General features: G+C 53.3%; 3 protein-coding genes across 3 annotated transcripts in view; all 3 read left to right on the top strand.

The window, feature by feature from the left end:
* Positions 1 to 4516: 4516 nt before the first annotated feature.
* On the top strand, positions 4517 to 5878 carry HRCT1 (histidine rich carboxyl terminus 1). Its single transcript, XM_084898801.1, has one exon. It carries the CDS (start codon positions 5054 to 5056, stop codon positions 5393 to 5395), a length of 342 nt encoding a protein of 113 aa, XP_084754927.1. The 5' UTR covers positions 4517 to 5053; the 3' UTR covers positions 5396 to 5878.
* Positions 5879 to 8606: 2728 nt separating this feature from the next.
* On the top strand, positions 8607 to 13897 carry SPAAR (small regulatory polypeptide of amino acid response). Its single transcript, XM_084898802.1, has 2 exons — positions 8607 to 8712; positions 12405 to 13897. The coding sequence occupies exon 2, from the start codon at positions 12767 to 12769 to the stop codon at positions 12992 to 12994; it is 228 nt and encodes a 75-aa protein (XP_084754928.1). The 5' UTR covers positions 8607 to 8712; positions 12405 to 12766; the 3' UTR covers positions 12995 to 13897.
* LOC311630048 (olfactory receptor 13C7-like) overlaps positions 8623 to 21942 on the top strand; it is a 52346-nt gene continuing 39026 nt past the window's right edge. Inside the window, exon 1 of the mRNA XM_084898778.1 lies at positions 8623 to 8712. The gene's annotated coding sequence lies outside the window, so the exon portion shown is untranslated. The remainder of the gene's footprint in view (positions 8713 to 21942) is intronic.

Raw genomic sequence — 21942 nt, 5'->3', positions numbered from 1 at the left:
CCGTGATCTGGCCCCCACTTTAAAAAGTATGAGGACCCCTGATAGAGGATGGGTTTGAATCTGTTAATGAATATGTCTTGTATTTTATTTAAAATACTAGAGGTTTGGCTGAAACTGGTTTGGCTCAGTGGATAGAGCGTCAGCCTGCGGACTGAAAGGTCCCAGGTTCGATTCCGGTCAAGGGCACGTACCTTGGTTGCGGGTACAGCCCCAGTGGGGGGGGTGCAAGAGGCAGCTGGTTGATGTTTCTCTCTCTTCGACGTTTCTAACTCTCTATCCCTCTCAATTCCTCTCTGTGTAAAATCAATAAAATATATTTTTAAAAAATAATTAAAAAAAAATAAAATACTAGAGGTTTGGTGCACGAAATTTGTGCACTGGGGGGTTGTCCCTCAGTTTGGCCTGTGCCCTCTCGCAATCTGGGACTCCAAGGCCTAAACTGTAGTCAGACATCCCCCAAGGGATGTAGCTGTGCTCCAAGTGTCAGGCAGCCAGGGAGGAGCCAGAACTGGGGCTGGGCACCGTGCCGCTCACATTCATCCCGGCCTGCTGCGCCTGCTGCCGCCACTCAGAAGTGCTGCTGCGGAGTAGGGAGAGGCTCTCGCTGCCGCAGCTGCTCTTGCCAGCCGTGAGCCCGGCTTCTGGCTGAGCAGTGCTCCCCCTGGGGGAATGCACTGACCACCAGGGAGCAGCTCCTGTGTTGAGCATCTGCCCCCTGGTGTTCAGTGCATATCATAGCGACTGGTTGACCAGATGTTCCGGTCACTCTGGTCATTCCATTGTAATGGTTGCTTAGGCTTTTATATATACAGATATCTCTTAAAAATGTGGATATATTGCTAATCAGAGGAATGTTAATTACTTACCTGTCACCAAAGGGTCAAGGTTTCTAAGAATTAAGAATTCTAAGTAAATTGGAAAGAAATTATATGATTTTGGTGATATAAAATTGAAAATAGGTGGTTCTAAAGTTGGTTATTTCTGAATGACTTAAGAAAAAAACACTGAAAGGGACTAGGAAAACTGCAGAGGATGTGTGCAAGTTGAAAAGAAATTGTATGGAGGGAAGAAGAAAAATGAAACATATGGGTAAGTTGAATAATATATTTAATTAGATAAATGAATCTAAAGTAAACTAATATGGAACTCCTTTGGTCCTTTTTCAGTCTGTTAGAAGGAAAATTTTTTTTTTCTAATTTGCTTAGAAAGCAAAAGTTCTATAAATTATTGAAATGGTTATATACTATGTTATGTTAATCAGGTACTTGATAACTTTTAAAAAAAGTCATTTTCTTAATTGTGGGAATTGAAGTTTTGCTAGCCTATGTTGTGTTTAATACCCTTCTCTTGTCACTTTGAATGAATACATAATTAAATACTCTTTCATAATAATATAATTTTTTGATCAAATATGTTGACAACCTTCCCAGGGTTTGAATTTTAAAAAACGTTTTCTTGGTGTAGAATTGGCTGTAGGTCATTTCAGTAGGTCCTGGAATGTGTCACGGATTTGTTTTCCTTTCTTATGAAGGAAAAATTTTTGCTTAAGGTACATGGGAAGCTTTGTCAAATAAAGAAATAATAACTATATTATATTTATATGTGCATATTACTAAAATGGATATTCTGGAGATTATATAAAAATCTCCAGGAGTCTATAAATTCTTATATACTTTCATTTATAACTCTAGTTGTTACTCTGAATATTGTGTTTTGCAGAAAGGATGGAGTTCTATGTCAATTACATTACAATAAAATCCATAAATGTGTCATTTTTAAATTAATTTAATTTACCTTTATTTTATTTTTTAAAGCTAACAAAGAATGTTATATTTTTGTCATAAAATATAATTACAAAGTTGATTCAAGAAGATATAAAAGATATTTATAGACTGATACCTATAAAAGATACAAAAAGTCAATCATCTACCCTAAGAAAAGTCTGTTTTAAGATGGTATGTAAGGCAATTTGTACTGGGCTTTCAGCAAACAGACTATTCTCAGGCTGTACAATCAGAGCATAGTAAAAAGTTTCTAATCCCCTTTTACAAGGCTAGCTTTATCCTTTACACACACACACACACACACACACACACAATCATTTGTGTCATTTTAAATTTCTTCTTGTCAGTCGCTGTTTTGTTATAATGGACTCTGACATTTTAAATTACATAACACTGAGAATAAATTTTTCAGATAAACCCCTTTGAACAGGATGAAAATTATTAGAGCTCTATAGAGTATCTGGATTTATAGAAGTACTGGTAAGAATAATCAGTAGAAACAAAAATATATTATGGGACTGAGTAAACTGAAAATAATTATAGTTTTTGTAATTTTTGTTGTTTTTCAGACATAAGGAAACTTGTTTCTTTTCTTAAAGTAATTTGGTAAATTATTCTTTCATAACCAATATTGAAGCATTTACATTTTTCTCCCTATTTTATCCATCTGGAATATGGAAACTCTTAATGAGTGAGTATTATTGTTCACATAGCAACATACTTATTTACATAAATCCAATAAGAATATAATTCCTTCATAAAAGGATATAAAGCCAGTTTCTAAGTGTGGTTTTATTAACCAAGTCTTTGACTGGAATGTCATGTATGAGAGAGACATTCCAGGACTCTGGATGTCACTAGAAAGTTTTCAGGAATGAAGATTGACCTTGAAGGGATAAGCCGTTGGAGAAATTGCCTGGTATGTTTCTTGGTCACATGGTTCATGGCAGTCTATCCGAGTAAGTGCTTTCCTGAAAGATGGACAGGAGGAACCTCAAGACACCTTTGGGACCTCAAGGACTTGAGGACATACAGTTATTCCAGGAAACCATGGCTTTGGCTTCTCTGCCCTGAGGGGCCTACAGCTCATTAGAGTTCAGTCTAAGATTCCTTATAAATCAATGAAATTCTAGCAAAGCAAATTCGAGAAAGCCTGTGTGATCAATTTGATCAATTACTACTCTTGTTACCAAACAAAAAACTAGACTTGATATAATCTGAAAAAATGGGTAATCTTAGGGAGAAAAACTGTGCTTCAATTGAAACCACAATGTCTAATTGTGGGTGTTAGATTCCAGTACAATTAACTGTCTTCAAAGTTTTATTTTTTTAAATATATTTTATTGATTTTTTACAAAGAGGAAAAGAGAGGGATAGAGTGTTAGAAACATTGAAGAGAGAGAATCATCGATCAGCTGCCTCTTACACACCCCCAACTGGGGATGTGCCCTCAACCAAGGTACATGCCCCTGACCGGAATTGAACGTGGGACCTCCCAGTCTGCAGGCTGACGCACTATCCACTGAGCCAAACCGGTTTTGGCAAAAGTTTTCTTTTTAAGGCTGTGTCTGTGTACGCCATACAGGCCTCAGCCCTGATGACATCACCAGAAATGTTCTAACCACAGACAATCTATCAGATTATCTCTGTATGATTTCATTCCAGGGAAAGCCTTGTATCTGAAAATCTTGCTGTTTATGATTTACTGTATGCACTAACCTTCGTGTTTTGTTTGCTTCTGTTTTCATAGAACGTATGCCTAAACTTACCTGATTCCTTGCTCACACAGTCTAGGTCTCACTCGAGAAGCCATCTGCATCGCTGTGTCCTAAAAGTAAGACTCAAAACGGTTTAGACTAACTGAGTCAATGAAACATGGACGTCTACTGTTGTCTTCAGTTAAAACTGCTTTCCCCCTTTTGGCTCCCTCTTTCCTTTGTCAGACAGGGAGGACATCAGGGCCCTGCCCTCACCAGCAAGAAGCAGTGATAGAAGAGACCAACGCCCCTTTTCCCAAAAATCCACGAGGGGAAATTATAATAGTCAGTCCAGGAATAATACAATTCAGCAGCAAGACACGTTCCATATAAAACTGATCTCATAGATATGAGATGAAAATCTTGATGGGGGGATAGTTGTAGAGGGAAGAGCACACAATAAGAACAGGGCCGCAGCTGTTTAATGATTACTGACTTTACGGACTATAGATAGGAAGTTTTCTTACAGACCTTGGAGGATGTCCTCTAGAAGAAAAACAGCTGCAAAAAGATGAGAGACACCTGGATGAGTTCATTGCTCAGAGAAGAACATGCATTTTGAGAACAGAGGACAGGTCTCTCTGATTTGGTGGTTGTGCCTAGACCCTGACCCCCTCCGGGAGTTTGCCTCAGGAATGCTGACCATTCCCAGGTTCCAGGAGCTGGCCACGCTGGGTTTTAACACCATTGAAACGCCAAGATCCCGGAAAGAGACACAGGACCACAGACCCTGCAGCCACCCCTCTGCTCCCCCTGCATGCAGCCTTTCTTCCTGGCCCCACGTTAAGCCAGCTAGTTGGAGGTGCTCGAGCAGATTTTTGTGGACGACTGCCGCCCTCCCATACTGCCGGCATCATTGGAATAAACACTCCTGTATGATTCGACCCTGTCTCTGCGTAATTGGCTCAAGCAGTGACCGGAAACCCTGAACCATGTGCTGTCTGGTTTCACAATAATATTGATGGCACACGCGTTAGGAACTGGTTTAAGTGCTTTATATATCTTAACTCCCGAGTCCTCAGGAAATCCTAAGAGGAAAGATGCTCTTAATTAGCCATTTTAAATGAAGAAACGAGGCACAGAGAGGACAGGCAACTTGTGCAGCCACAGAGCTAGTGAGTTGTGTGGTTCCAGAACCCCTGTTCTTAGTCGCTGTTCTTTCTTGTGTCTAAAAGAGGGAGGCGCTGAGGCCCAGGGAGGGGGAAGTGCAGGCCTGGGCCCTTGGCCAGGCAGCAGGGCTGGGGGCCTAGGCCTCTTATCTGCAGGCTCAGGGCTCTTCCCTCCTCAGCCCTCCCCTCTGTCCTCCCCCAGCCTCCCCTCAGAGTTAACAGTTGCCTGGCCTCGCCCTGGCCTGCAGCTCCAGCCCAAAGAGGCCGTGTCCACATTCCCTGGCCGCTGTCCAGCCCCCAGGAACTGAGACAACAAAGTTCAGCGGCTGGGAGGGCTGAGAGACGCCGCCGGAGGGAGGAAGCAGCAGGAGCCACTGAGCAGAGGGGACTCTCCAGCTCCCAGATGCTCGGGCTCCTGGGGAGCACGGCTCTCGCGGGCTTCATCGCAGGCGCCGCCCTGGCCCTGCTGCTGCTGGTGCTGGTGCTGGCCGCCTGCCTGCACGGCGGACAGCAGGACCACGACGTGGAGATGAACCGTCCGGCCGTCCGGAGAAACCGCGTGCGGCAGACCCGGCCGTGGTTCTTCCCGGCCCGGGGCCGCCTGGGACACTTCCACCACCACCCCCACCACCCCCACTACCCCGGCCACGCGCCTCACATGCACCACGCGGGGCTGCACCACCAGCATCTGCACCACCACCGCCCCCACCAGACCTACCTCCACACCCACCGAGGCCGCCGCTGACGCCCGTGGAGGGCGGCCCCTGCCTGTCCTCCCGGCGCCAGGAGGAGTGGACTCCATGTTCCGGTGCAGAAGGGCACGGTCCTGCGTGGGCTTCGTTTGCATCCGGCGCCCCAGGGAGCTGTGGAGCGGAGGACAGGACGGAGGAGCACCCGGGGCGGCCCTGCTCACGCTGCAGGGCGAGGAGGGTGAGAGCAGGGGTGACCTTTGGGGGATGGACGCCACCTCGCGACTGTAACTGCCAGCGGGCACCTGCGGCGCACCGGGGCACGCGGATGCCTGGAAGATGTGCCGTGCTCCCTCTGAAGTGCTCCCCTCTGACATCCTCCCCGCTGGCTTGGGGGTGCGGGGATGGAGTTAGCCGGGAGGGGCCCTGGCAACGCCCTTTCATTTGGACAAGGCAGCAATGAGGCTGCACAGTTAATTCACGGGAGACTTAATTCAAAAATAAAGACGAAAACCACAGAGAAGCTTTGTGAAGAGGCTCTTGATTACAGCTCAAGCGGGAGGGAGGGAGCAGCCAGGCCTGAGTCTGCGTTGCCCTGGGACTGCCCTCTGACGGGAAGTGAGAGTCTGGGGGGGTGGCGGCTGGCTGGGGTCTGAGGACTGGCTGTGAGTGGGGAACTGGGTGGGCGCTGCAGGCCTGGTGGACAGTAGGTGAGAAAGGCATGGGGCCCGAGTTCTGAGGAGGATTAAGGCTGGGTGCAGCCCTGTCCAGAGGGGGCTTTTACCCTTGCCAGTTTGCTCAGTGGGTAGAGCTTCGGACTGTGTACGGAAGGGTGAGGTTTGATTATGGTCGAGGGCACGTACCTCAGTTGCAAGCTCTATCCCTGGCCTTGGTCTGGGCGTGTGCAGGAGGCAACCCATCGATATCTCTCTCACATCAATGTTTCTCTCTCTCTGTCTCTCCCATCCCTCCCACTCTCTCTAAAAATCAAGAAAAAATAGCCTCAGGTGAGGATTTACAAGACCCTCCCCCCCAAAAAAAACCAAAGAAACCACACACACACACACACACACACACACACACAACACAGAGGGGGCTGTCTGTGTGCCAGGGGGCTCTGTGGGAGAGTCCAGGCCTCAGAAGGAGGAGGCCGAGCCACCAGGCTGGGCCAGGGTTCTACCTATGGGGCTCTTTCCAGCCCATTTCCAGGGCAGACTGAGCCCTGGGACCGCAGAGCCCCTCCCACGGTCTGTATTGAATTCAGTGTTTCCTTGGTAACTGGGTCAGGGTTTCTTATCCAGGCCTTGAGTCTCCAGCCAGCTAGCCGCCCTCCTGGCGCCTGGTGTGTGGCCCTGGGGCTGGGGGTGGGGAGGAACTTCTTTAACCTGGGGCTGCGGTGCTGGCTGGCCTTGGGGAGTGCCTGCCTGCTGGGGTCTCAGTTTCCTCCTCCCTGAAGTGGGACGGACAGCAGAGACGCCCGGCCAGAGCCCGAGGGGAGGCGGCTGGGAGCCGAGTTCCCAACATCCTGGGAGCAGCTGGCGGAGTTCCACCGGGCGGAGGAAATCCTGTTCCGGGCGGCAGCCTGGGCCTGTGGGCCGGGTGGGAAGTGAAGGGGGAGAGGCCTGGGGGCGTGGGGAGGGGCCTGAGAGCCAGGGGCCTGCTGACTCACGGGGACAGAACTGAACAGAACGTCCTGTTTCTTTTCTGTTTCCCTGTGGATTCTCTGTGAGTGCTTGGGTCGGGGGTACGGGGCGAGGGAGGCAGATTCACACGGACAGTCACACTGGGTTTCTGGGATGGGAAAGTGGGCCCTGTGTGTCCATGTGTTGTTGGTTTTATCTGTGCAGTGTCCTTCCAGTCTGCCTCCCCTCCCCCACCCCAGAGCCCACCCTGGCTCATCCCCCTGCCCAGCCTGGGTCCAGCCCTGCCACTTTCTGAAGCATCTCCGTGAGACAGCCTGAGGGAATGGCTGAAACTACTCATTGCCCTTGGGATGAAGTCTCTGCCTCTTGGTTGGCCATTCAAGGCCCCTGGTCTGGTTCACCTACCCCCTTGCTCTTTTGTTCCATTCACACTGCTCCAGGCTCAACCCCCCAAAACACCCTGAACTTTACCCTCTCTGTGTCTTTGTCCAAGAAGAAGCCCTCCCATGGGTTCCCAACTTTATTACTATTTATTATTATTATTATTATTATTATTATTATTATTGTTGTATTTATTTTGGAGCACTGACCACACTTTATCTCTCTCCCCAGAGATTTATGGCAGGATTCAAGGGCCCTCTGCCCTCAGAGAGCTGAGAACTCTCTAAGGGCTCCCTGCCACCCACACAGCAGATCCTCAGGAAGGATTCTCCCCTGGAGACTCTGGAAAAGTAAATATGAGTGCGGGTGGGGCCTGAGGGACACCAAGGAGAGCACAGGGCCCTGCGGGGTTAGGTCTCTGGGCTCCTGGGGCCTCCCAGGAGGCTTCTGCTCCACCTCCCTAGGTTTGGGGGTGGGGTCTGAAAGGCAGGGAACATTTAACAGGTGGAGGCTGTAGCCCTCTGGCCGTCTCCCCTCCTCTCTGCAGAGCCCACGCCAGTTCTTTATGGCAGGGCGCCTGCATCACCTTTTCCCTCATTAATATAAGCGGGAGGTATGGAAAGTGGTCTCTTTCTGGTCACTTGATGAAGAGGATGCTGAAGGACACATTCGTGTCTATAAGTGATAGGCATCTTTTGGCATCTGCAGCCCAGGGGCAGGGGCTGTATATCAGAGGATTACTGAAAGACAGGACTCTAAGAAATGGGGTGGAAAATACCCTTAGGACAAACATCTCTGAATTGTGGGCAAAGGTTGATGCTGTCCTGCTCTTCTCAGCTCTCCTGATAATGCTGATAATCGGGAAGAGACTGTTGAGGATGGTTGGGGGAGAGGGTACTGAGCTGGGAGGAGGCTGAGGCTGCCCTGGCTGGCCTCCTGAGCGCCACCTCCTTGCAGCCCATCTCGAGGGCAGATAAGCTCTGGGACCTCCAGAAACCCCACTCCTGCAGGAGGTGCTGAACTTGGTCCATCTTTATCCATGGTTTTTATTGTTGTGTTTCTGTGTGTGTGTGTGTGTGTGTGTGTGTGTGTGTGTGTGTTTGCCCTGTGCTTGAGATGCCACATTGGTCATTCCGTGTTGCAGATTGCCAGTGTGAGGTCCATGAAGACTGCTAAGAGCCTTCAAAGCAGACTGTGCTGTCCTCACGGTATAACTGGGGTCCCTCTCATTATGCCACAATTACTGATTGCCTGTTACGAGCATGGACCAGACGGCCTATTTTACAGGTGAATCCAAGGAGGGTCCCCAAACCTCAGAAACAGAAAAGGAAATCGATACAAGGCAGAAGGTAAGAGGCCTGAACCCTTGTGCTTTATTCGACTTTAGTTTAATTTTTATTAATTTCAGAGAGGAAGGGAGGGAAGGGGAGAGAGATAGAAACATCAATGATAAGAGAGAATCATTGATCAGCTGCCTCCTGCATGCCCCCTACCGGGGATCAAGCCTGCAACCAGGCATATGCCCTGAACGGGAATTGAACCATGACCTTCTGGTTCCTATGTTGACTCTGAATCACTGAGCCACATCAGCAGGGCTAATTTTTGTTTTTTTGGTTTTTAAAAAAAATATATTTTATTGATTTTTTACAGAGAGGAAGAGAGAGGGATAGAGAGTTAGAAACATCGACGAGAGAGAATCACCGATCAGCTGCCTCTTGCATACCCCTCACTGGGGATGTGCCCGCAACCAAGGTACAAACCCTTGACCGGAATCGAACCTGGGACCTTTTAGTCTGCAGGCCTACACTCTATCCACTGAGCCAAACTGGTTTCGGCGAGCGGGGCTAGTTTTTAAAATGCTGAACAACGCACACCTACCAGAGCTGGTGGTCTCCAGCTCCATTCACCCACAAAGAACAGGCAAAGGAGAAGTCAAAGGAACAGGTAACCCAGCTTGACACCGGATCTGCCTGGTACCCTCTATCTCCTGAACTGACTAGTTGACCTTGGTTATTCAATCTGAAGCCACCAGCACCAGATTGGCTCCTCACATTCCCTTCTCTCTGGTCGTCCCAGTTAACGCAAGCCGTTCCAGGTGTCCAGCTTCCAGGCACGGCCCCGGCGTGCTCCGTGCTCCTCCTCTGCCCTCTCGGAGGAGCAGCCCCACGCCCAGGTTTGTTCAATCATCTTAGAAAAGGGAAGAGTGAGAATTTTTAAAAATATATATATATTTTATTGATTTTTTACAGAGAGGAAGAGAGAGGGATAGAGAGTTAGAAACATTGATGAGAGAGAATCATCAATCAGCTGCCTCTTGCACACCCACTACTAGGGATGTGCCAGTAACCAAGGTACATGCCCTTGACCGGAATCAAACCTGGGACCTTTCAGTCTACAGGCCAACACTCTATCCATTGAGCCAAACTGGTTTCGGCAAAGAAGAGTGAGAATTTGACAGGGCATTGTACTCCCAGCAGTCACTCTCCCATTCTATGTGTAGGCAGTACCTTAGCTGCTACTAAAGAAAGCTTACTGGGGCCTTGGAGAAATGGAAAAGGACCTGGGCTGTGTGACCTTGGGCTAGCCCTCAGCCCTCTCTGAGCCTCCGTACTCTGATCAGTAAAACTGGAGAATGAGGGGACTGCTCTAAGGAAATGTAACCGGACAATCAATGGGTCTGGGCTGCCCGTCACTACTTGAACCAATTAAGCAGAGACACTGTTGAATCATATTGTGTTTATTCCAGGATGGGAGAGCAGCAGGTCATCCACAAAAATCTGCTCTGCCTCTCCCCATAAACCAGCTGCTTATGTTGGGTAGAAGGGCAAAGATTACGTGAGAAAGTAAGAATTACAGGCACGGGAAAGTAGGCAAGGTAGAATGGTTACAGGCAAGAGGGCTGGGGGTTGCAAAGGGCAGGTGCCTCCAGGACTGGATTGTTTCAGTCAGGAGGCTGTAAATCTCTCCATAGCGACAGGCAGTTCTCGGGAAAGGAGGATTACCTGCATTTCTGTGTCAGCTCCCATGTCCCAGGGCATACAACTCTCAGCCAGGTTGTAATGTGCTTTCTCTAATCAGAACAGAATATCATGGTAAACAGAGCATGATTCATATTTCTTACAAGAGGCCCAGGGCATGGAAATTCATGCACTAGAGAGGGGTGTCCCTCAGCCAAGCCTGCCCCCTCTCACCATCTGGGAGCCCTCAGGGGCAGGAGGTGACCCAGTGATCAGGGGAAGGTGATGCCCCATCACAACTCTGCTGCTGCCACTGCCGGCAGCACAAGCCTTGGGCAGCCCTGGTTACCTGAGCCTCGGGTAGCCCTGGGCGTCTGGGCAGCTGCCATCCGAAGCTTGCCTGTGCCTTGGACTGGCCCTGGGTGGCTGGGGGTCTGAAGGGACTGGGGGACTCTGGAGGCAGGTGCTCGGAGCAGCCGGACCCGCCTGGGGGATGACCCGCTGTGCTGCACACCTGCCACCCGAGCGGAGCTGAGGGGACTGGGCACTGCCATCTTGTGGTTGTGGGTGCCACCATCTTTGAGGATGTGACAGTCAATTAGCATATTCCTTTCATATTGGCTTTGGGCACCGCTATCTTTGTGAGGGCATGATGGCCAATTAGCATGTTCCCTCTTTATTATTGTAGATGGGATAACTGTAGCTAGTCCCCACTATTCTATTTCTGCCCTTAACAGAAAGAGCATTGAACTAAGAGGGAAGGCAGGAAGTCCCTCTTCGGCCATTTGGTGCTCTTGTCATCACTACAAATTAGCAACAGGCCACAGGTGTGCTGTAACCTCTGCTCACCAGCATCTGACTCTGAAAAAGGGAGAGGAAACCACCTCACAGAGCTGCTGGGCCAGTTATGTGAGCGAATGCCTGGCTGCGTCCTCTGCCTGGAATTACTGTTTCTCACTACTCTACTGCTCAGAGTTTGGGTAAAGTAGGGCCAATAACCCTATCTCCTTTTTATTTATTTTTTATTAAAAAAATATATTTTATTGATTTTTTTTCAGAGAGGAAAGGAGAGGGTAGAGAGTTAGAAACATTAATCAGCTGCCTCCTGCACACCCCACACTGGAGATGTGCCCGCAACCAAGGTACATGCCCTTGACCAGAATCGAACCTGGGACCCTTGAGTCCGCAGGCTGACGCTCTATTTGCTGAGCGAAACCGGTTTCAGCCCCATCTCCTTTTTAGACGCGGTGGCCTCAGGAGGTGCTGGCTGTGAAAGAGCTGTGACGGAGTGATTGTCAGACTCCTCAGTGACCTGGCCTGGCTCGCCCTCACTCAGTGAAGCAGAGAACCTGGGGCAGGACTGGAATGGCCTGAGTGTGCTTGGGTGGTGGGGTGAGTGCAGTCACCAAGGGCGACAGGCAGCTGTGCAGGCCCTGGGCCTCCGCTCCCTGCTGGGGGAAGGCAGGCAGGAAGTCCTGGGCCCTCACTCATAGGCAGGAAGGCATTCGGGAAGTGCTCTCAGCCACTCAGACATCTCGGAGCCTTGTCCCCGCCGGACCAGAGCGGCAGCACCAGGCTTGGGCGTGCTGTGACCCGGCTCCTGGGGTGGCCGCCGGGTCCGGAGACCATGGGACCACACACAGTCAGAGCTGTTGTTCCAGACGAGCCCAGGGTAAGCGCTCACAGCCTCTGAGGGCGGCAGCGGGCGAGCGGGCGGCCAGAGGGCTGGGGCCGGCACAGCAGCCGGCTCTCTGGGGAGCAGTAGGACAAAGGCCCCATGTCCGGCCTTATCTAAACACTCTCCAAACTAATGCAGAAATGGAGGCCACACGAAACAGGCCTCCCCCACAGCCCTGCCCCCGGCCCCCGGACTCACAGACGCCCCACGGTGTCCAAGGTTGGCATTGTCTTCTGTCCACCTGTGTCCCTGCCCAGCACAGGCCCGGGGCTCGGGAGGCAGCGAATAGGCTGATTCCAGGACCGGCCCACGGTTCCTCCAGGGGAGGAGCCCGCTCATCCCGGATCCGCAGCACGGGGCGTCTTCTGTCTTTTGTCTGAGCGCACAGACTCTCCCGAATCCGCAGGCGTCGCCAGAGGCCCTGGTTGGCAAGGCTCCCCGGGAGCAGCCTTCTGCCCCCTCCTCCCGGCTCCTCCGAGCTCGGGAGACTGAGCGCACATCTCTCGGGTCCCCGTTCCTTCCAGAGACGCCCGGTGGAGCTGACCACAAGCCTGGCCAGATGGAGGAAACAGTGACCGAGGCCTGAGCAGTGCCATGCAGAGCGCCCCACGGTCTCGAGGGCGCACGACCCAGGACCCCGCACCGGTATCTTCTTAGAAGACCTCAGGGACCCGCTGGAAGAGCCACCCAGAGCCCGGCTTCGGATGGGGAGCTGAGGCTTCGGGCTGCACCCAGGGTGGCTCGGTGCGCCGGCTGCCGGGCGGGGCCATGGAGACGGCGGTGATCGGCATGGTGGCCGTGCTGTTCGTGATCACCGTGGCCATCACCTGCATCCTCTGCTGCTTCAGCTGCGACGCGAAGGCCCCGGACCCCCAGGCTGGGCCCGGCCGCAGCTTCACGGTGGCCACGTTTCGCCAGGAGGCCTCTCTCTTCACGGGGCCGGGCCGCCACGGCCAGGCAGTGGCGGGCGCCCGGGACTTCTGGACCTTCATGTGAGGCCCGGCAGCCCCCAGGATGGGCCCAGCTGCTGGGTCAGACTCAGCCCCCAGCCAGCCTTCCCGATGTCCCACTCCCCCAAGGCTGGCATCCTGCCCTCCCCTGCCCGAGCCCAGCAGTCTCCCTGGTGCATCCCATCCCAGGCTGCTATGCCCTCCGGCCCCGGAGATCCACCCTGATGGGACCAGGTGGCGTCCGCCCTGACCCCCAGGAGCTCCACTGGACTCCGCCCACGGTGGCCAGCTCTTCTGACCCGCGGGGGAACTGGAATTTACCGGCAGCAGATCCCGTTCACTCAGGTTTGTCCCAGGATGCCTATAAACAGGGTCTATTGCCACCAGAGGAAGCTGCGCCCTCCAGTGGACGCTTTTTACAAGACACGTCTTGCCTGCTCCCCTCGCTGGGCCGTTTGCCACTTGCATGTGCGGACCTCACAGAGCGCAAGCCCGAGGCCAGCCCCTGCCAGTCGCCTGAAATCAGCCTTAATGTGCTGAAACCAACGGGCAGCCAGTGATTTGTTTTATGATGGAGGAGGAATATCCTTTTATGGGTCTCCCAAGAGTCGGGGCTGGAAAACCACCAAAGGAAGCAGAAGAGAAAGCCAGAGTCACAGAAAGTGTGAGAGGTTTGCGAACAGGAGAGCCAGAAAGAAGACTTTGAAACATACTTTGAAAGAGACTTTCTTACTTTTTTCTCACGGGTCCCTTCTATCCGTAGAGAATGTGAGCGATTTGAGCCCGGAATGACAGAGAATCAGGAACTCAAAGACCATGCCAATGCCAGATAAGTGAAAATGTTACATCGAGGGCGTGTTCCATCACAAAGAACGGCTCAGATCTTTTTCTTGGAAAATCTGTTTTCTCTGTACCCACGAAATAAACGCTGTGCCATATGTAGAGTATAGTTTGAAAGGTACAGAATTCTGAGTCTCCTGGCTAGCCGGCTGTATTCAGGACTGGCCCTGAGCGGGCTCTGGCCTCTGCGTGTGCCCAGACCGGCCACCGTGGCCATGTGGCTGCCACGGGAAGGCCTTGGAGAGAGAGGCCGGAGCTGCAGAGGGTCATGGGGTGCGGGGCAGGGATAGAGACAGGGTGGTGCAGAGGGATGGAGTGGGTGAGCAGGGGGAGGCGAGGGGCACAACCCCTGGGGACCGTGTCTTGGTCACTTTGGACCTAGAGCTCCCGAGCAGGGCTTCCTAGATGCATGTGGAGGAAAGCTGGCTGCGGGGAGGAGCTGGGGGCCGAGCGAAGGGAGCTGCCGTAGGCCGTGTTCTCTGAACGGGACCGAGACGAAGTTTGGGATGCAAGATGTTACAGGGAACCAACGTCCGAGAGGGGAAGAAGGAGGGAGCAAACTGGGTAGAGGTCAAGTTGTGATGGAGGCCCTTAATATTCCCCACCTTTGCTCCTCCTCTGAGAGCCGCCCCTCCCGGCCAGGGTTTACTCTGTGGCTCACACCTGCCCCCACAGCCTCTCCTTCCTTGAAGGGGCCATGGTCGGTGCATCTCCACAGGAGCTCGGCAGGGGCCTGTTCTCAGAGGCACCAGATCAGTCAGAGATGAGTGAGCGTGTCCAGCACAAAGAAATGCCTGGAAACAAGAGCTCCCTGTGGGCAGAGACGGCGGTGCAAGATCTGCCAGGGATGAAAAGAGTCGGCCTCCGGTGCTCTCTGCCCTCAGACAAAGCCGGCTCTGCTCCAGGCCAGGCATCTTCAGCTGGACCCGATATTAGGACCCCGGACCCAGGGCTCTGTCCCTGTACTGTGTGCGCACAACCCGCCCTGGTCAGTGGAGGGCGGGGCGTGTCGGCTGGAATCACACCTGTCACTCTGAAAGCAGAGCAATGGGAGGGGTGGAGGTCTCGGCCTCACTCTGCGGGTGAGGGGCAGGCTGTCAAGCCCTGCCCCAGGAGAGCGGGCAGCTGGAGAAGGGGCAGTGAGGGCCAGCACCTGGGCAGCTGACAAAAGGAGGAGCAGCTGGAGAAGACAGGAAGGTAGGGAGCTGGGCGGGGGGCGGGGGCAAAGAAGCAGGGAATAGGGTTGTCCGATTTAGCGAATAAAAATACAGGACATCCACCTCATTTTAATCCCAGGCAGCAAACAATTTCCAGTATAAATAATGTCCCCTGTAATATGTGGGGCATACTTACATGAAACATTTGTTGTCTGAGATTCTAACGTAACTGGGGCCGATATTTTACCCGGCAACCCTGCAAAGGCGAGGGTGGCTCTCCGGGCGGGATGGGGGGTGTGTGTGTGCAACTGGAGGGAAGCATCAGCAAAGGCGAGCGCAGAGAAGAGTTTTGCAACACGACAGTTGGCAGTGACCTTGGTGAGAACAGTGAGGGAAGGAGCAGCCCTGCCGTGGTGTGCACGTGGGGGCGTGTGTGTGTGTGTGTGTGTGTGTGTGTGTGTGTGCGTGGGGTCGGTGGGAGCTGAGGGAGGAAAGGTCGAGGTCGGAGGCCATTTGAAAGGAAGGAGAGTGATGTGTGTGGTGAGAGGCACTGCACTGAGGGAGAGTTCATTATTATTATTTTAATAAGGGAGGGAGGTCGAGCCCTGTGAGGCCCAAAGGAGAAGGATCGGAGAGAGAGTCTAGGTGCGCCAGCAAGGAAGGGACTCTTGGAAGCGGCCCCTGGGGAGGGAGGCCTGGGAGCCGCACACAGGAGCGGGCAGGCGGACGGGGCAGCCTGGATGGGGTTGGGAACGCTGCGGGAAGGGTGTTGGGGTTCAGGCAAAGGCTGTTTGAGAGCGTGTGGGGAGGTGGGGGGAGAGGGAGGTGAAGGTGTCATGCCAGGTGGTCTGCTTTCTCCACCTGCTCAGAGGTGGGCATGGGAGGGGCGGGGCGAGGAGAGGCTGGAGGATGAGCAGAGAAGGGGTGAGCTGCTCCAACATCCTCTTCTGTTACGTGTTCGGAGTGTGTGGGTGTGGGCGTGGGGTGAGTGTGTGGTATGTGGTGTGAGTGTGGGGTATGTGTGGTGTGTGAGTGCTTGGTGTGTGAGCATGCGTGTTGTGTGGTGTGTGTATGCTGTGATGTGTGTTGGCCAAAATGCCCCTGCCATTCAAAATGCAGCCCCTTGTGTCCGGGGCAGGCCAGCCAGAAGCCCCTCTCTGCCCAGTGCAGGGGCAGGGACTTGAGTGGGCACTGGAACCTAGCAGAGCCCGGAGTGTTCTTATCTGGTGGCAGCGAGGGAAGGGGTCACTCCAGGTCACCCTGAGCAGAGGCACCGTGAGCCCAGGCTGCCCAGTCCTAACCCAGGCTCCTCTGTTCCTTCTGCTGTGACTGGTTCCTGTTCCTCGGCCTCCTGCTGCGCAGGCACTGTGCTTTCTGTGTCTCCCCTCCAGGTGCTCACTGCAGCCTCACCCCCAGAGCCGCCCTCACCCCCAGAGCGGCCCGCACCCCCAGAGCCGCCCTCACCCCGGAGCCGCCCTCACCCCGGAGCCGCCCTCACCCCAGAGCCGCCCTCACCCCCAGAGCCGCCCTCACCCCCAGAGCCGCCCTCACCCCGGAGCCGCCCTCACCCCGGAGCCGCCCTCAGCCCAGAGCCGCCCTCACCCCCAGAGCCGCCCTCACCCCAGAGCCGCCCTCACCCCCAGAGCCGCCCTCACCCCAGAGCCGCCCTCACCCCGGAGCCGCCCTCAGCCCAGAGCCGCCCTCTCTGGGGTGCTCGGGGCCAGTGCCTGCAGCAGTGCCGCCCCAGGGGCCTGAGGGAGCAGAGTTGCCGGCCTGCCCTCCGCACAGGGTCTGGGCCGGGAGGTGAGTGCTGTATGTCTTCAGGACAAACGGCCAGAGCCCCTGGGATTGGTTTGCTCTGGGTTTCCCTGGACAGAGCCCTGCTCACACCTGCCCCCACTGCCAACTCTGACTTTGAGGAAGAGAGGGATCTCTGTCACTCACAGACCTAACGGGCAGGCCACCCCTCACTCCAGATAACACCTGTGAGGGGGACTTCCAGGCTGATGGCCGGAGCCCTGAGCTGGCCTGCGGGCCTCCCAAGGCTTCTCTCCGCAGATGCCACTGCCCTCTCCATGCACAGGCCTGCTTCCCCTCACCTCCTGGGCTCCCTCCCAGCCCCCCCTCACCTCCTGGGCTCCCCTCCCAGCCCCCCCTCACCTCCTGGGCTTCCCTCCCTGCCACACCCCTCACCTCCTGGGCTTCCCTCCCAGCTCTCCCTCACCTCCTGGGCTCCCCTCCCAGCTCCCCCCTCACCTCCTGGGCTCCCCTCCCAGCTCCCCCCTCACCTCCTGGGCTCCCCTCCCAGCTCCCCCCTCACCTCCTGGGCTCCCCTCCCAGCTCCCCCTCACCTCCTGGGCTCCCCCCCAGCTCTCCCTCACCTCCTGGGCTCCCCTCCCAGCCGCACCCCTGCTGTGCTCTACCCAGCCCTGTCCAAGCCCCACCCCACCACGAACTTGCTGGGCCTCAGTTTCCCTGTCCTGCCTTGTCAGGAGGATGTCTGGGAGGGGGAGACCTGCAAAGCCCAGCTGTCGGGAGGAGCTCACCCCCCTGCTCTTTGTCCACATCCGGCCTCAGCGAGGGCGCCGTGTGTCTCTGGGACAAGGGGCATTCTGGAATCAGGAGGCCCTGAAATAACATGTTTCTGGGAAAGCACCTTCCTTAAAGGAAGCCATTTGTTCCAAGGAGAAAAGGGTCCTCGCCAGGCCAGGTCCCAGCTCCCCTCAGGACATGACACTTAGAAAGACAAGCCCCTCTTACACACACACACACACACACACACACACACACACACTCACTCATCCAGGGCATTTGTGACAGTGAAAACAGACACAGCCAAAACACCAATCAAGAGGACAGGGGGCCGGTCCAGCAAATCCTAGCACAGCCCTGACATTGACACAGCTTAGAACAATGGGGAGATTTATTGTTGCTAATCCTCACTCAAGGGTATTGTTCAATTGATTTTTAGAGAGCGGGAGGAATGGGGAGAGACAGAGAGAGGGAAACATCAATAGAAGAGACTCGTGGATTGGTTTCCTCCCGCATGCACCCTGACCAGGGCTGGGGATCATGTCTGCAACCAGGGTCCTTGACCGGAATCGAACCCGGGACCCTTCAGTCCACAGGCTGATGCTCTACTCACTGAGCCAAACTGGCTAGGGCAGATTTAAACTCAACAAAGGGCATTCATCATCTCAGTAAGTAAAAGTAGAGTCAAAGAGAGAACAATACCTGCCTTGTAGTAAAATTGCATTTGTGTCAAAATGCACTTAGGTGCCTGCAAGATGCATAGAAAAAGCTTCTGCCTAGGTCTTCACTGGTGATGGTCCCTGGGTGGGTGGGACTGTTTGTATTTCAAATGTTTTCTTTTTTGTTTATTTTATTTCCTGTCATAAATCGTTTGCTTTTAAATAAGAAAAAAAAACCACAGGAAACTAACAAAGAAAATGAAACTAAAGTTATTTTTAAAAAAATGTAAACCAACTTCAATCAGAGATAGAAATACAAAACCACAGTCAAACACAGGCATAGAAATGGTGACAGATAAACTCTCTGAGGACAGAGGAGCATACACAGACGAGGGTAGATCACACACACACATACACCACACACATACACCACACACACATACACACACACATACACACACACCACACACACACCACCACCACACACACACACCACACACTCCCTTCTGCCTCATCCTCACAGTGGAGGTGAGGTACCCAGGGGAGTGGGGCAATGGCTGCCGGGATCTGGAGCGAGGGTGACTGCAGGAACTTCTGGGCCTGAGGGGTGTGTTTGGGTGGGTGGAGAGTGTTTGGGTGGGTGGAGAGTGTTCTGGGACTCAGCCTCGCCCAGGGTCAGGCCTGGGGTCAGGCCTGGGGTCAGGCCTGGCTGTCCCACAGCCGGTGCCTCCTGAGAAGCACAGGGATCCTGATCCGAGGTCCAGGCCAGGCTGCAGAGCCTCCCAGGAGCTCCTCCCCCAGTTGGAGAGGTGACATCAGGGCCCAGGGCTGGGAGGGGCTTCCTGGCCACCACCGGTGACTTCCCGGCCTCCCTCCCACAGGCCCCTCAGGAATCCAGGCCGAGGCCATCACACAGAGAGGCCCTGTGTCCTCGGGAACCTCTGAGGTGCGGGCACAGCTGCCCTCAGCCTGACCCTCCCTGCACCCTCCCCTGCCCACTGTCCTGTCCTCGCACAGACCTCACCACGGCAGTGTCCCGGGCCCTGCCTCACCACAGCCCGGCCCCAGAGGGACCTCTCCCAGACTCCGCTCTCATCTCCTCAGAAGGCTGCTGTGTGGGCCCTGTTCCTTCAGACGTGGTGCCTGTGGTTGGCATGATACTGGTCTCCCTAAGGTGTCCACATCCTAATCCCCAGAAGCTGTGAATATGGCACACCACGTGGCACAGGGAATTCCAGTCGCTAACCGGCTGACCTATAAAGAGGGTTGGCCTGCGTTGCCCAGGTGGGCCCAATGTCATGAGAAGGCAATCAGGATCCTTAAAGTGGGAGAGGGAGGCGAGGGAGGCCGGGGGGAGGCATGTGACGGGAGAAAGACAGACTCGGGGGTGGAAGGGGCCAGCTCTGCAGACACCGGACTCGAGTCCACGAGTCCCATCCTGGACTCTGCCCTCCAGAACCGTAAGACAATACCCTTACCTACCTACCACGTGTGTTACAATGTGTGTGTGTTGTTTTCAGCCTTGGTGTGAGGTAATTGGTTTCAGCAGCGAAGTGTCTTTGACTTAACCTTCGTGCTCACCAGGATTCAGGCTTGGATTTGCTCTGCTTGGCACTCCCAAGCTTCGGGCCAAAGCACAGAGGAAGGGGGTGTCAGGGCTGCGGTCTGGGAGCTGGGGAAGCTGTTGGCTCGGGATGGTGGACTGAAAGAGCTTACAGGTACCAGTGGGCGGCAAACCGCACTTCTCAGGCGCTGGCGCCAGCAGGGTGAGGGTGACGGCGTGGGGACGGGCAGGCGCTGTGCCGTGTGCGCTCCCGCGACCCCAGCTGTCCCCCATGGAAGCACCCGCACACGTGTGCACACACATATGGCCGAGGGCATTCTTGCAGTCTTCTCCTTTTCCTTCTTCAATTTATTGATTGTAGAGAGATGAAGGAGAAAGGAAAGACGGACATTTATGGGAAAGAGAAATGTCTATCGGTTGCCTCCCGTACCTGCCCGCCCCAGGATCAAACCTGCATCCCAGGTATGTGCCCCGACTGGGAGTCGAACCCTCAATCTTCCTGGGGTCCAGGATGGTGCTCCAACCAACTGAGTCACCCCCTGGGCCATGGGTTGCTTCTTGTATGTGCCCTGACCAGGGAACAAACTATTATTCTTAATAGTAAAGCATTATAATTTCCAAGAATCCATTTATAGGGAAATAAAAAAAATTACAGTACATCCACAAAATGAATTAATAGCCATTACAAAAATGAACTAACTTGGTAACTACCCATTATAAATAGAGAAAGAAAGAAAAAACAGTCACAAAATGGTTTCATAAAAAAAGAAAGAGCCAATAAAGAGAGATCCCTTCTCCGTAAGAAAACAAAAACAAAAGCAAGAACACTCCTAAAGTACACGTGTGTGTGTGTGTGTGTGTGTGTGTGTGTACGAATGTCGAGAAAAGTCTGGAAGGATATGGTTGCCACCGGGACAACAGGCCTGGAGGGAGGAGGAAGCTGGTGCTGTTTACTTCTGTGTTGGATTTATTTTCACAAGCATGTGGTGGCTTTTGTTCCGTGTGATAATGGTTTTCTTTCAAATATGGTACAAAGGTTAAGACAAGCAAACGTCCCTCTTACTGTTCAGTGAGTGGTTTTGTTTGCAAAGAGAGCGCTCTCTGGGTTGAGCAATACCAGAGCGCCACTTAGCCTGAGCTCTCAGGCCGCAGGTGACCCGAATCCGCGCCCTTTCTGGCGCCCGCGCCCAGCCGGGCGGGAGGCAGCACGGGTCCCGGCTCCCCGGGGCGCATGTGGAGGCCTGCACGCCCCCCTGGCCTCTCGCAGCTGTGCGGCCTGGCGTTCGGAGAGGGAACTGACAGGTGCCTCTACATTGGTTCTGGACTGAAATACAACTTCCTGGTCCCCATGTCAGTAACTTTGACTTCCTCATAATTATACTCCCCCTTTTTTTTTTTATAATTCACACTCCCCTTTTTATAATCCATAACTCTCATGTGAGAGAGAGTGATCCCAACTAGTTATTGAATGACTCTAAACCCAAGGAATGGCTGATATTGAAGGCCCAGCCCTTAAATGGGATAGTTACTGGGGGAAGAAAGGAGAGAGAGAGAGAGAGAGAGAGAGAGAGAGAGAGAGAGAGAGAGAGAGAGAGAGAGAGGAGAGAGAGAGAACCCAGGAAAGCGGCCATGCTGGCTGTGGAGTCTGGGGCTTCACACACAGGCTGCAGCAGCAGGTGTGGAGGTCTAGCCCCTCACACTCCGCCAGGTGCCCCAGGCTTGCACAGCTTCTCAGCAGCGTCTCCCGCACGAGCCTGGGCCCAGGAGAGCTGATCCACTGCAGCTGAGAGATGAGGAAACCAAGACTCAGTGGCACCAAAGCGACAGCCCCGAGTCCCTCAGCAGCTTGGTCGCAAAGTTCAGGACAGAAGCACGTCTCCTTTTTCTTTGTCTCCACAGCCAGAGCTTCGTTTTGACCGCTTTTATAGCTTCTCTTTCCAACGTAGATTTTGTGTGATGGAAAGAAGCCTGCTGCTTTAAAAAGCTTGCAAGTCAATGGTCCAGAATAATGTGTCCAAATTCCAAACGGGTGCTAACAGTTAGCATTCAGTAATGATACAGGAATGCTCAGGAATTCCTGAGATCATAAATTGTCCTGCATTTTTTAAAAACATTTTATTTATAAGTTAACTTGTGTGACGTCACTGAGGATCACAAAGAGATGTGTAAGACTGGCTCTCTCCAGCACTACTGCTCACAATGTGACACCGGCCACAGGAAAGGGTTCTTAGATGGGGACCAC

The sequence above is a fragment of the Pipistrellus hanaki genome (genome assembly GCF_964339955.1).
Source record: "Pipistrellus hanaki genome assembly, chromosome: 11".
Taxonomy (NCBI): Eukaryota; Metazoa; Chordata; class Mammalia; order Chiroptera; family Vespertilionidae; genus Pipistrellus; species Pipistrellus hanaki.
Note: the sequence above shows the minus strand (reverse complement) of the source record. Positions and strands in the feature narration are given on the sequence as shown.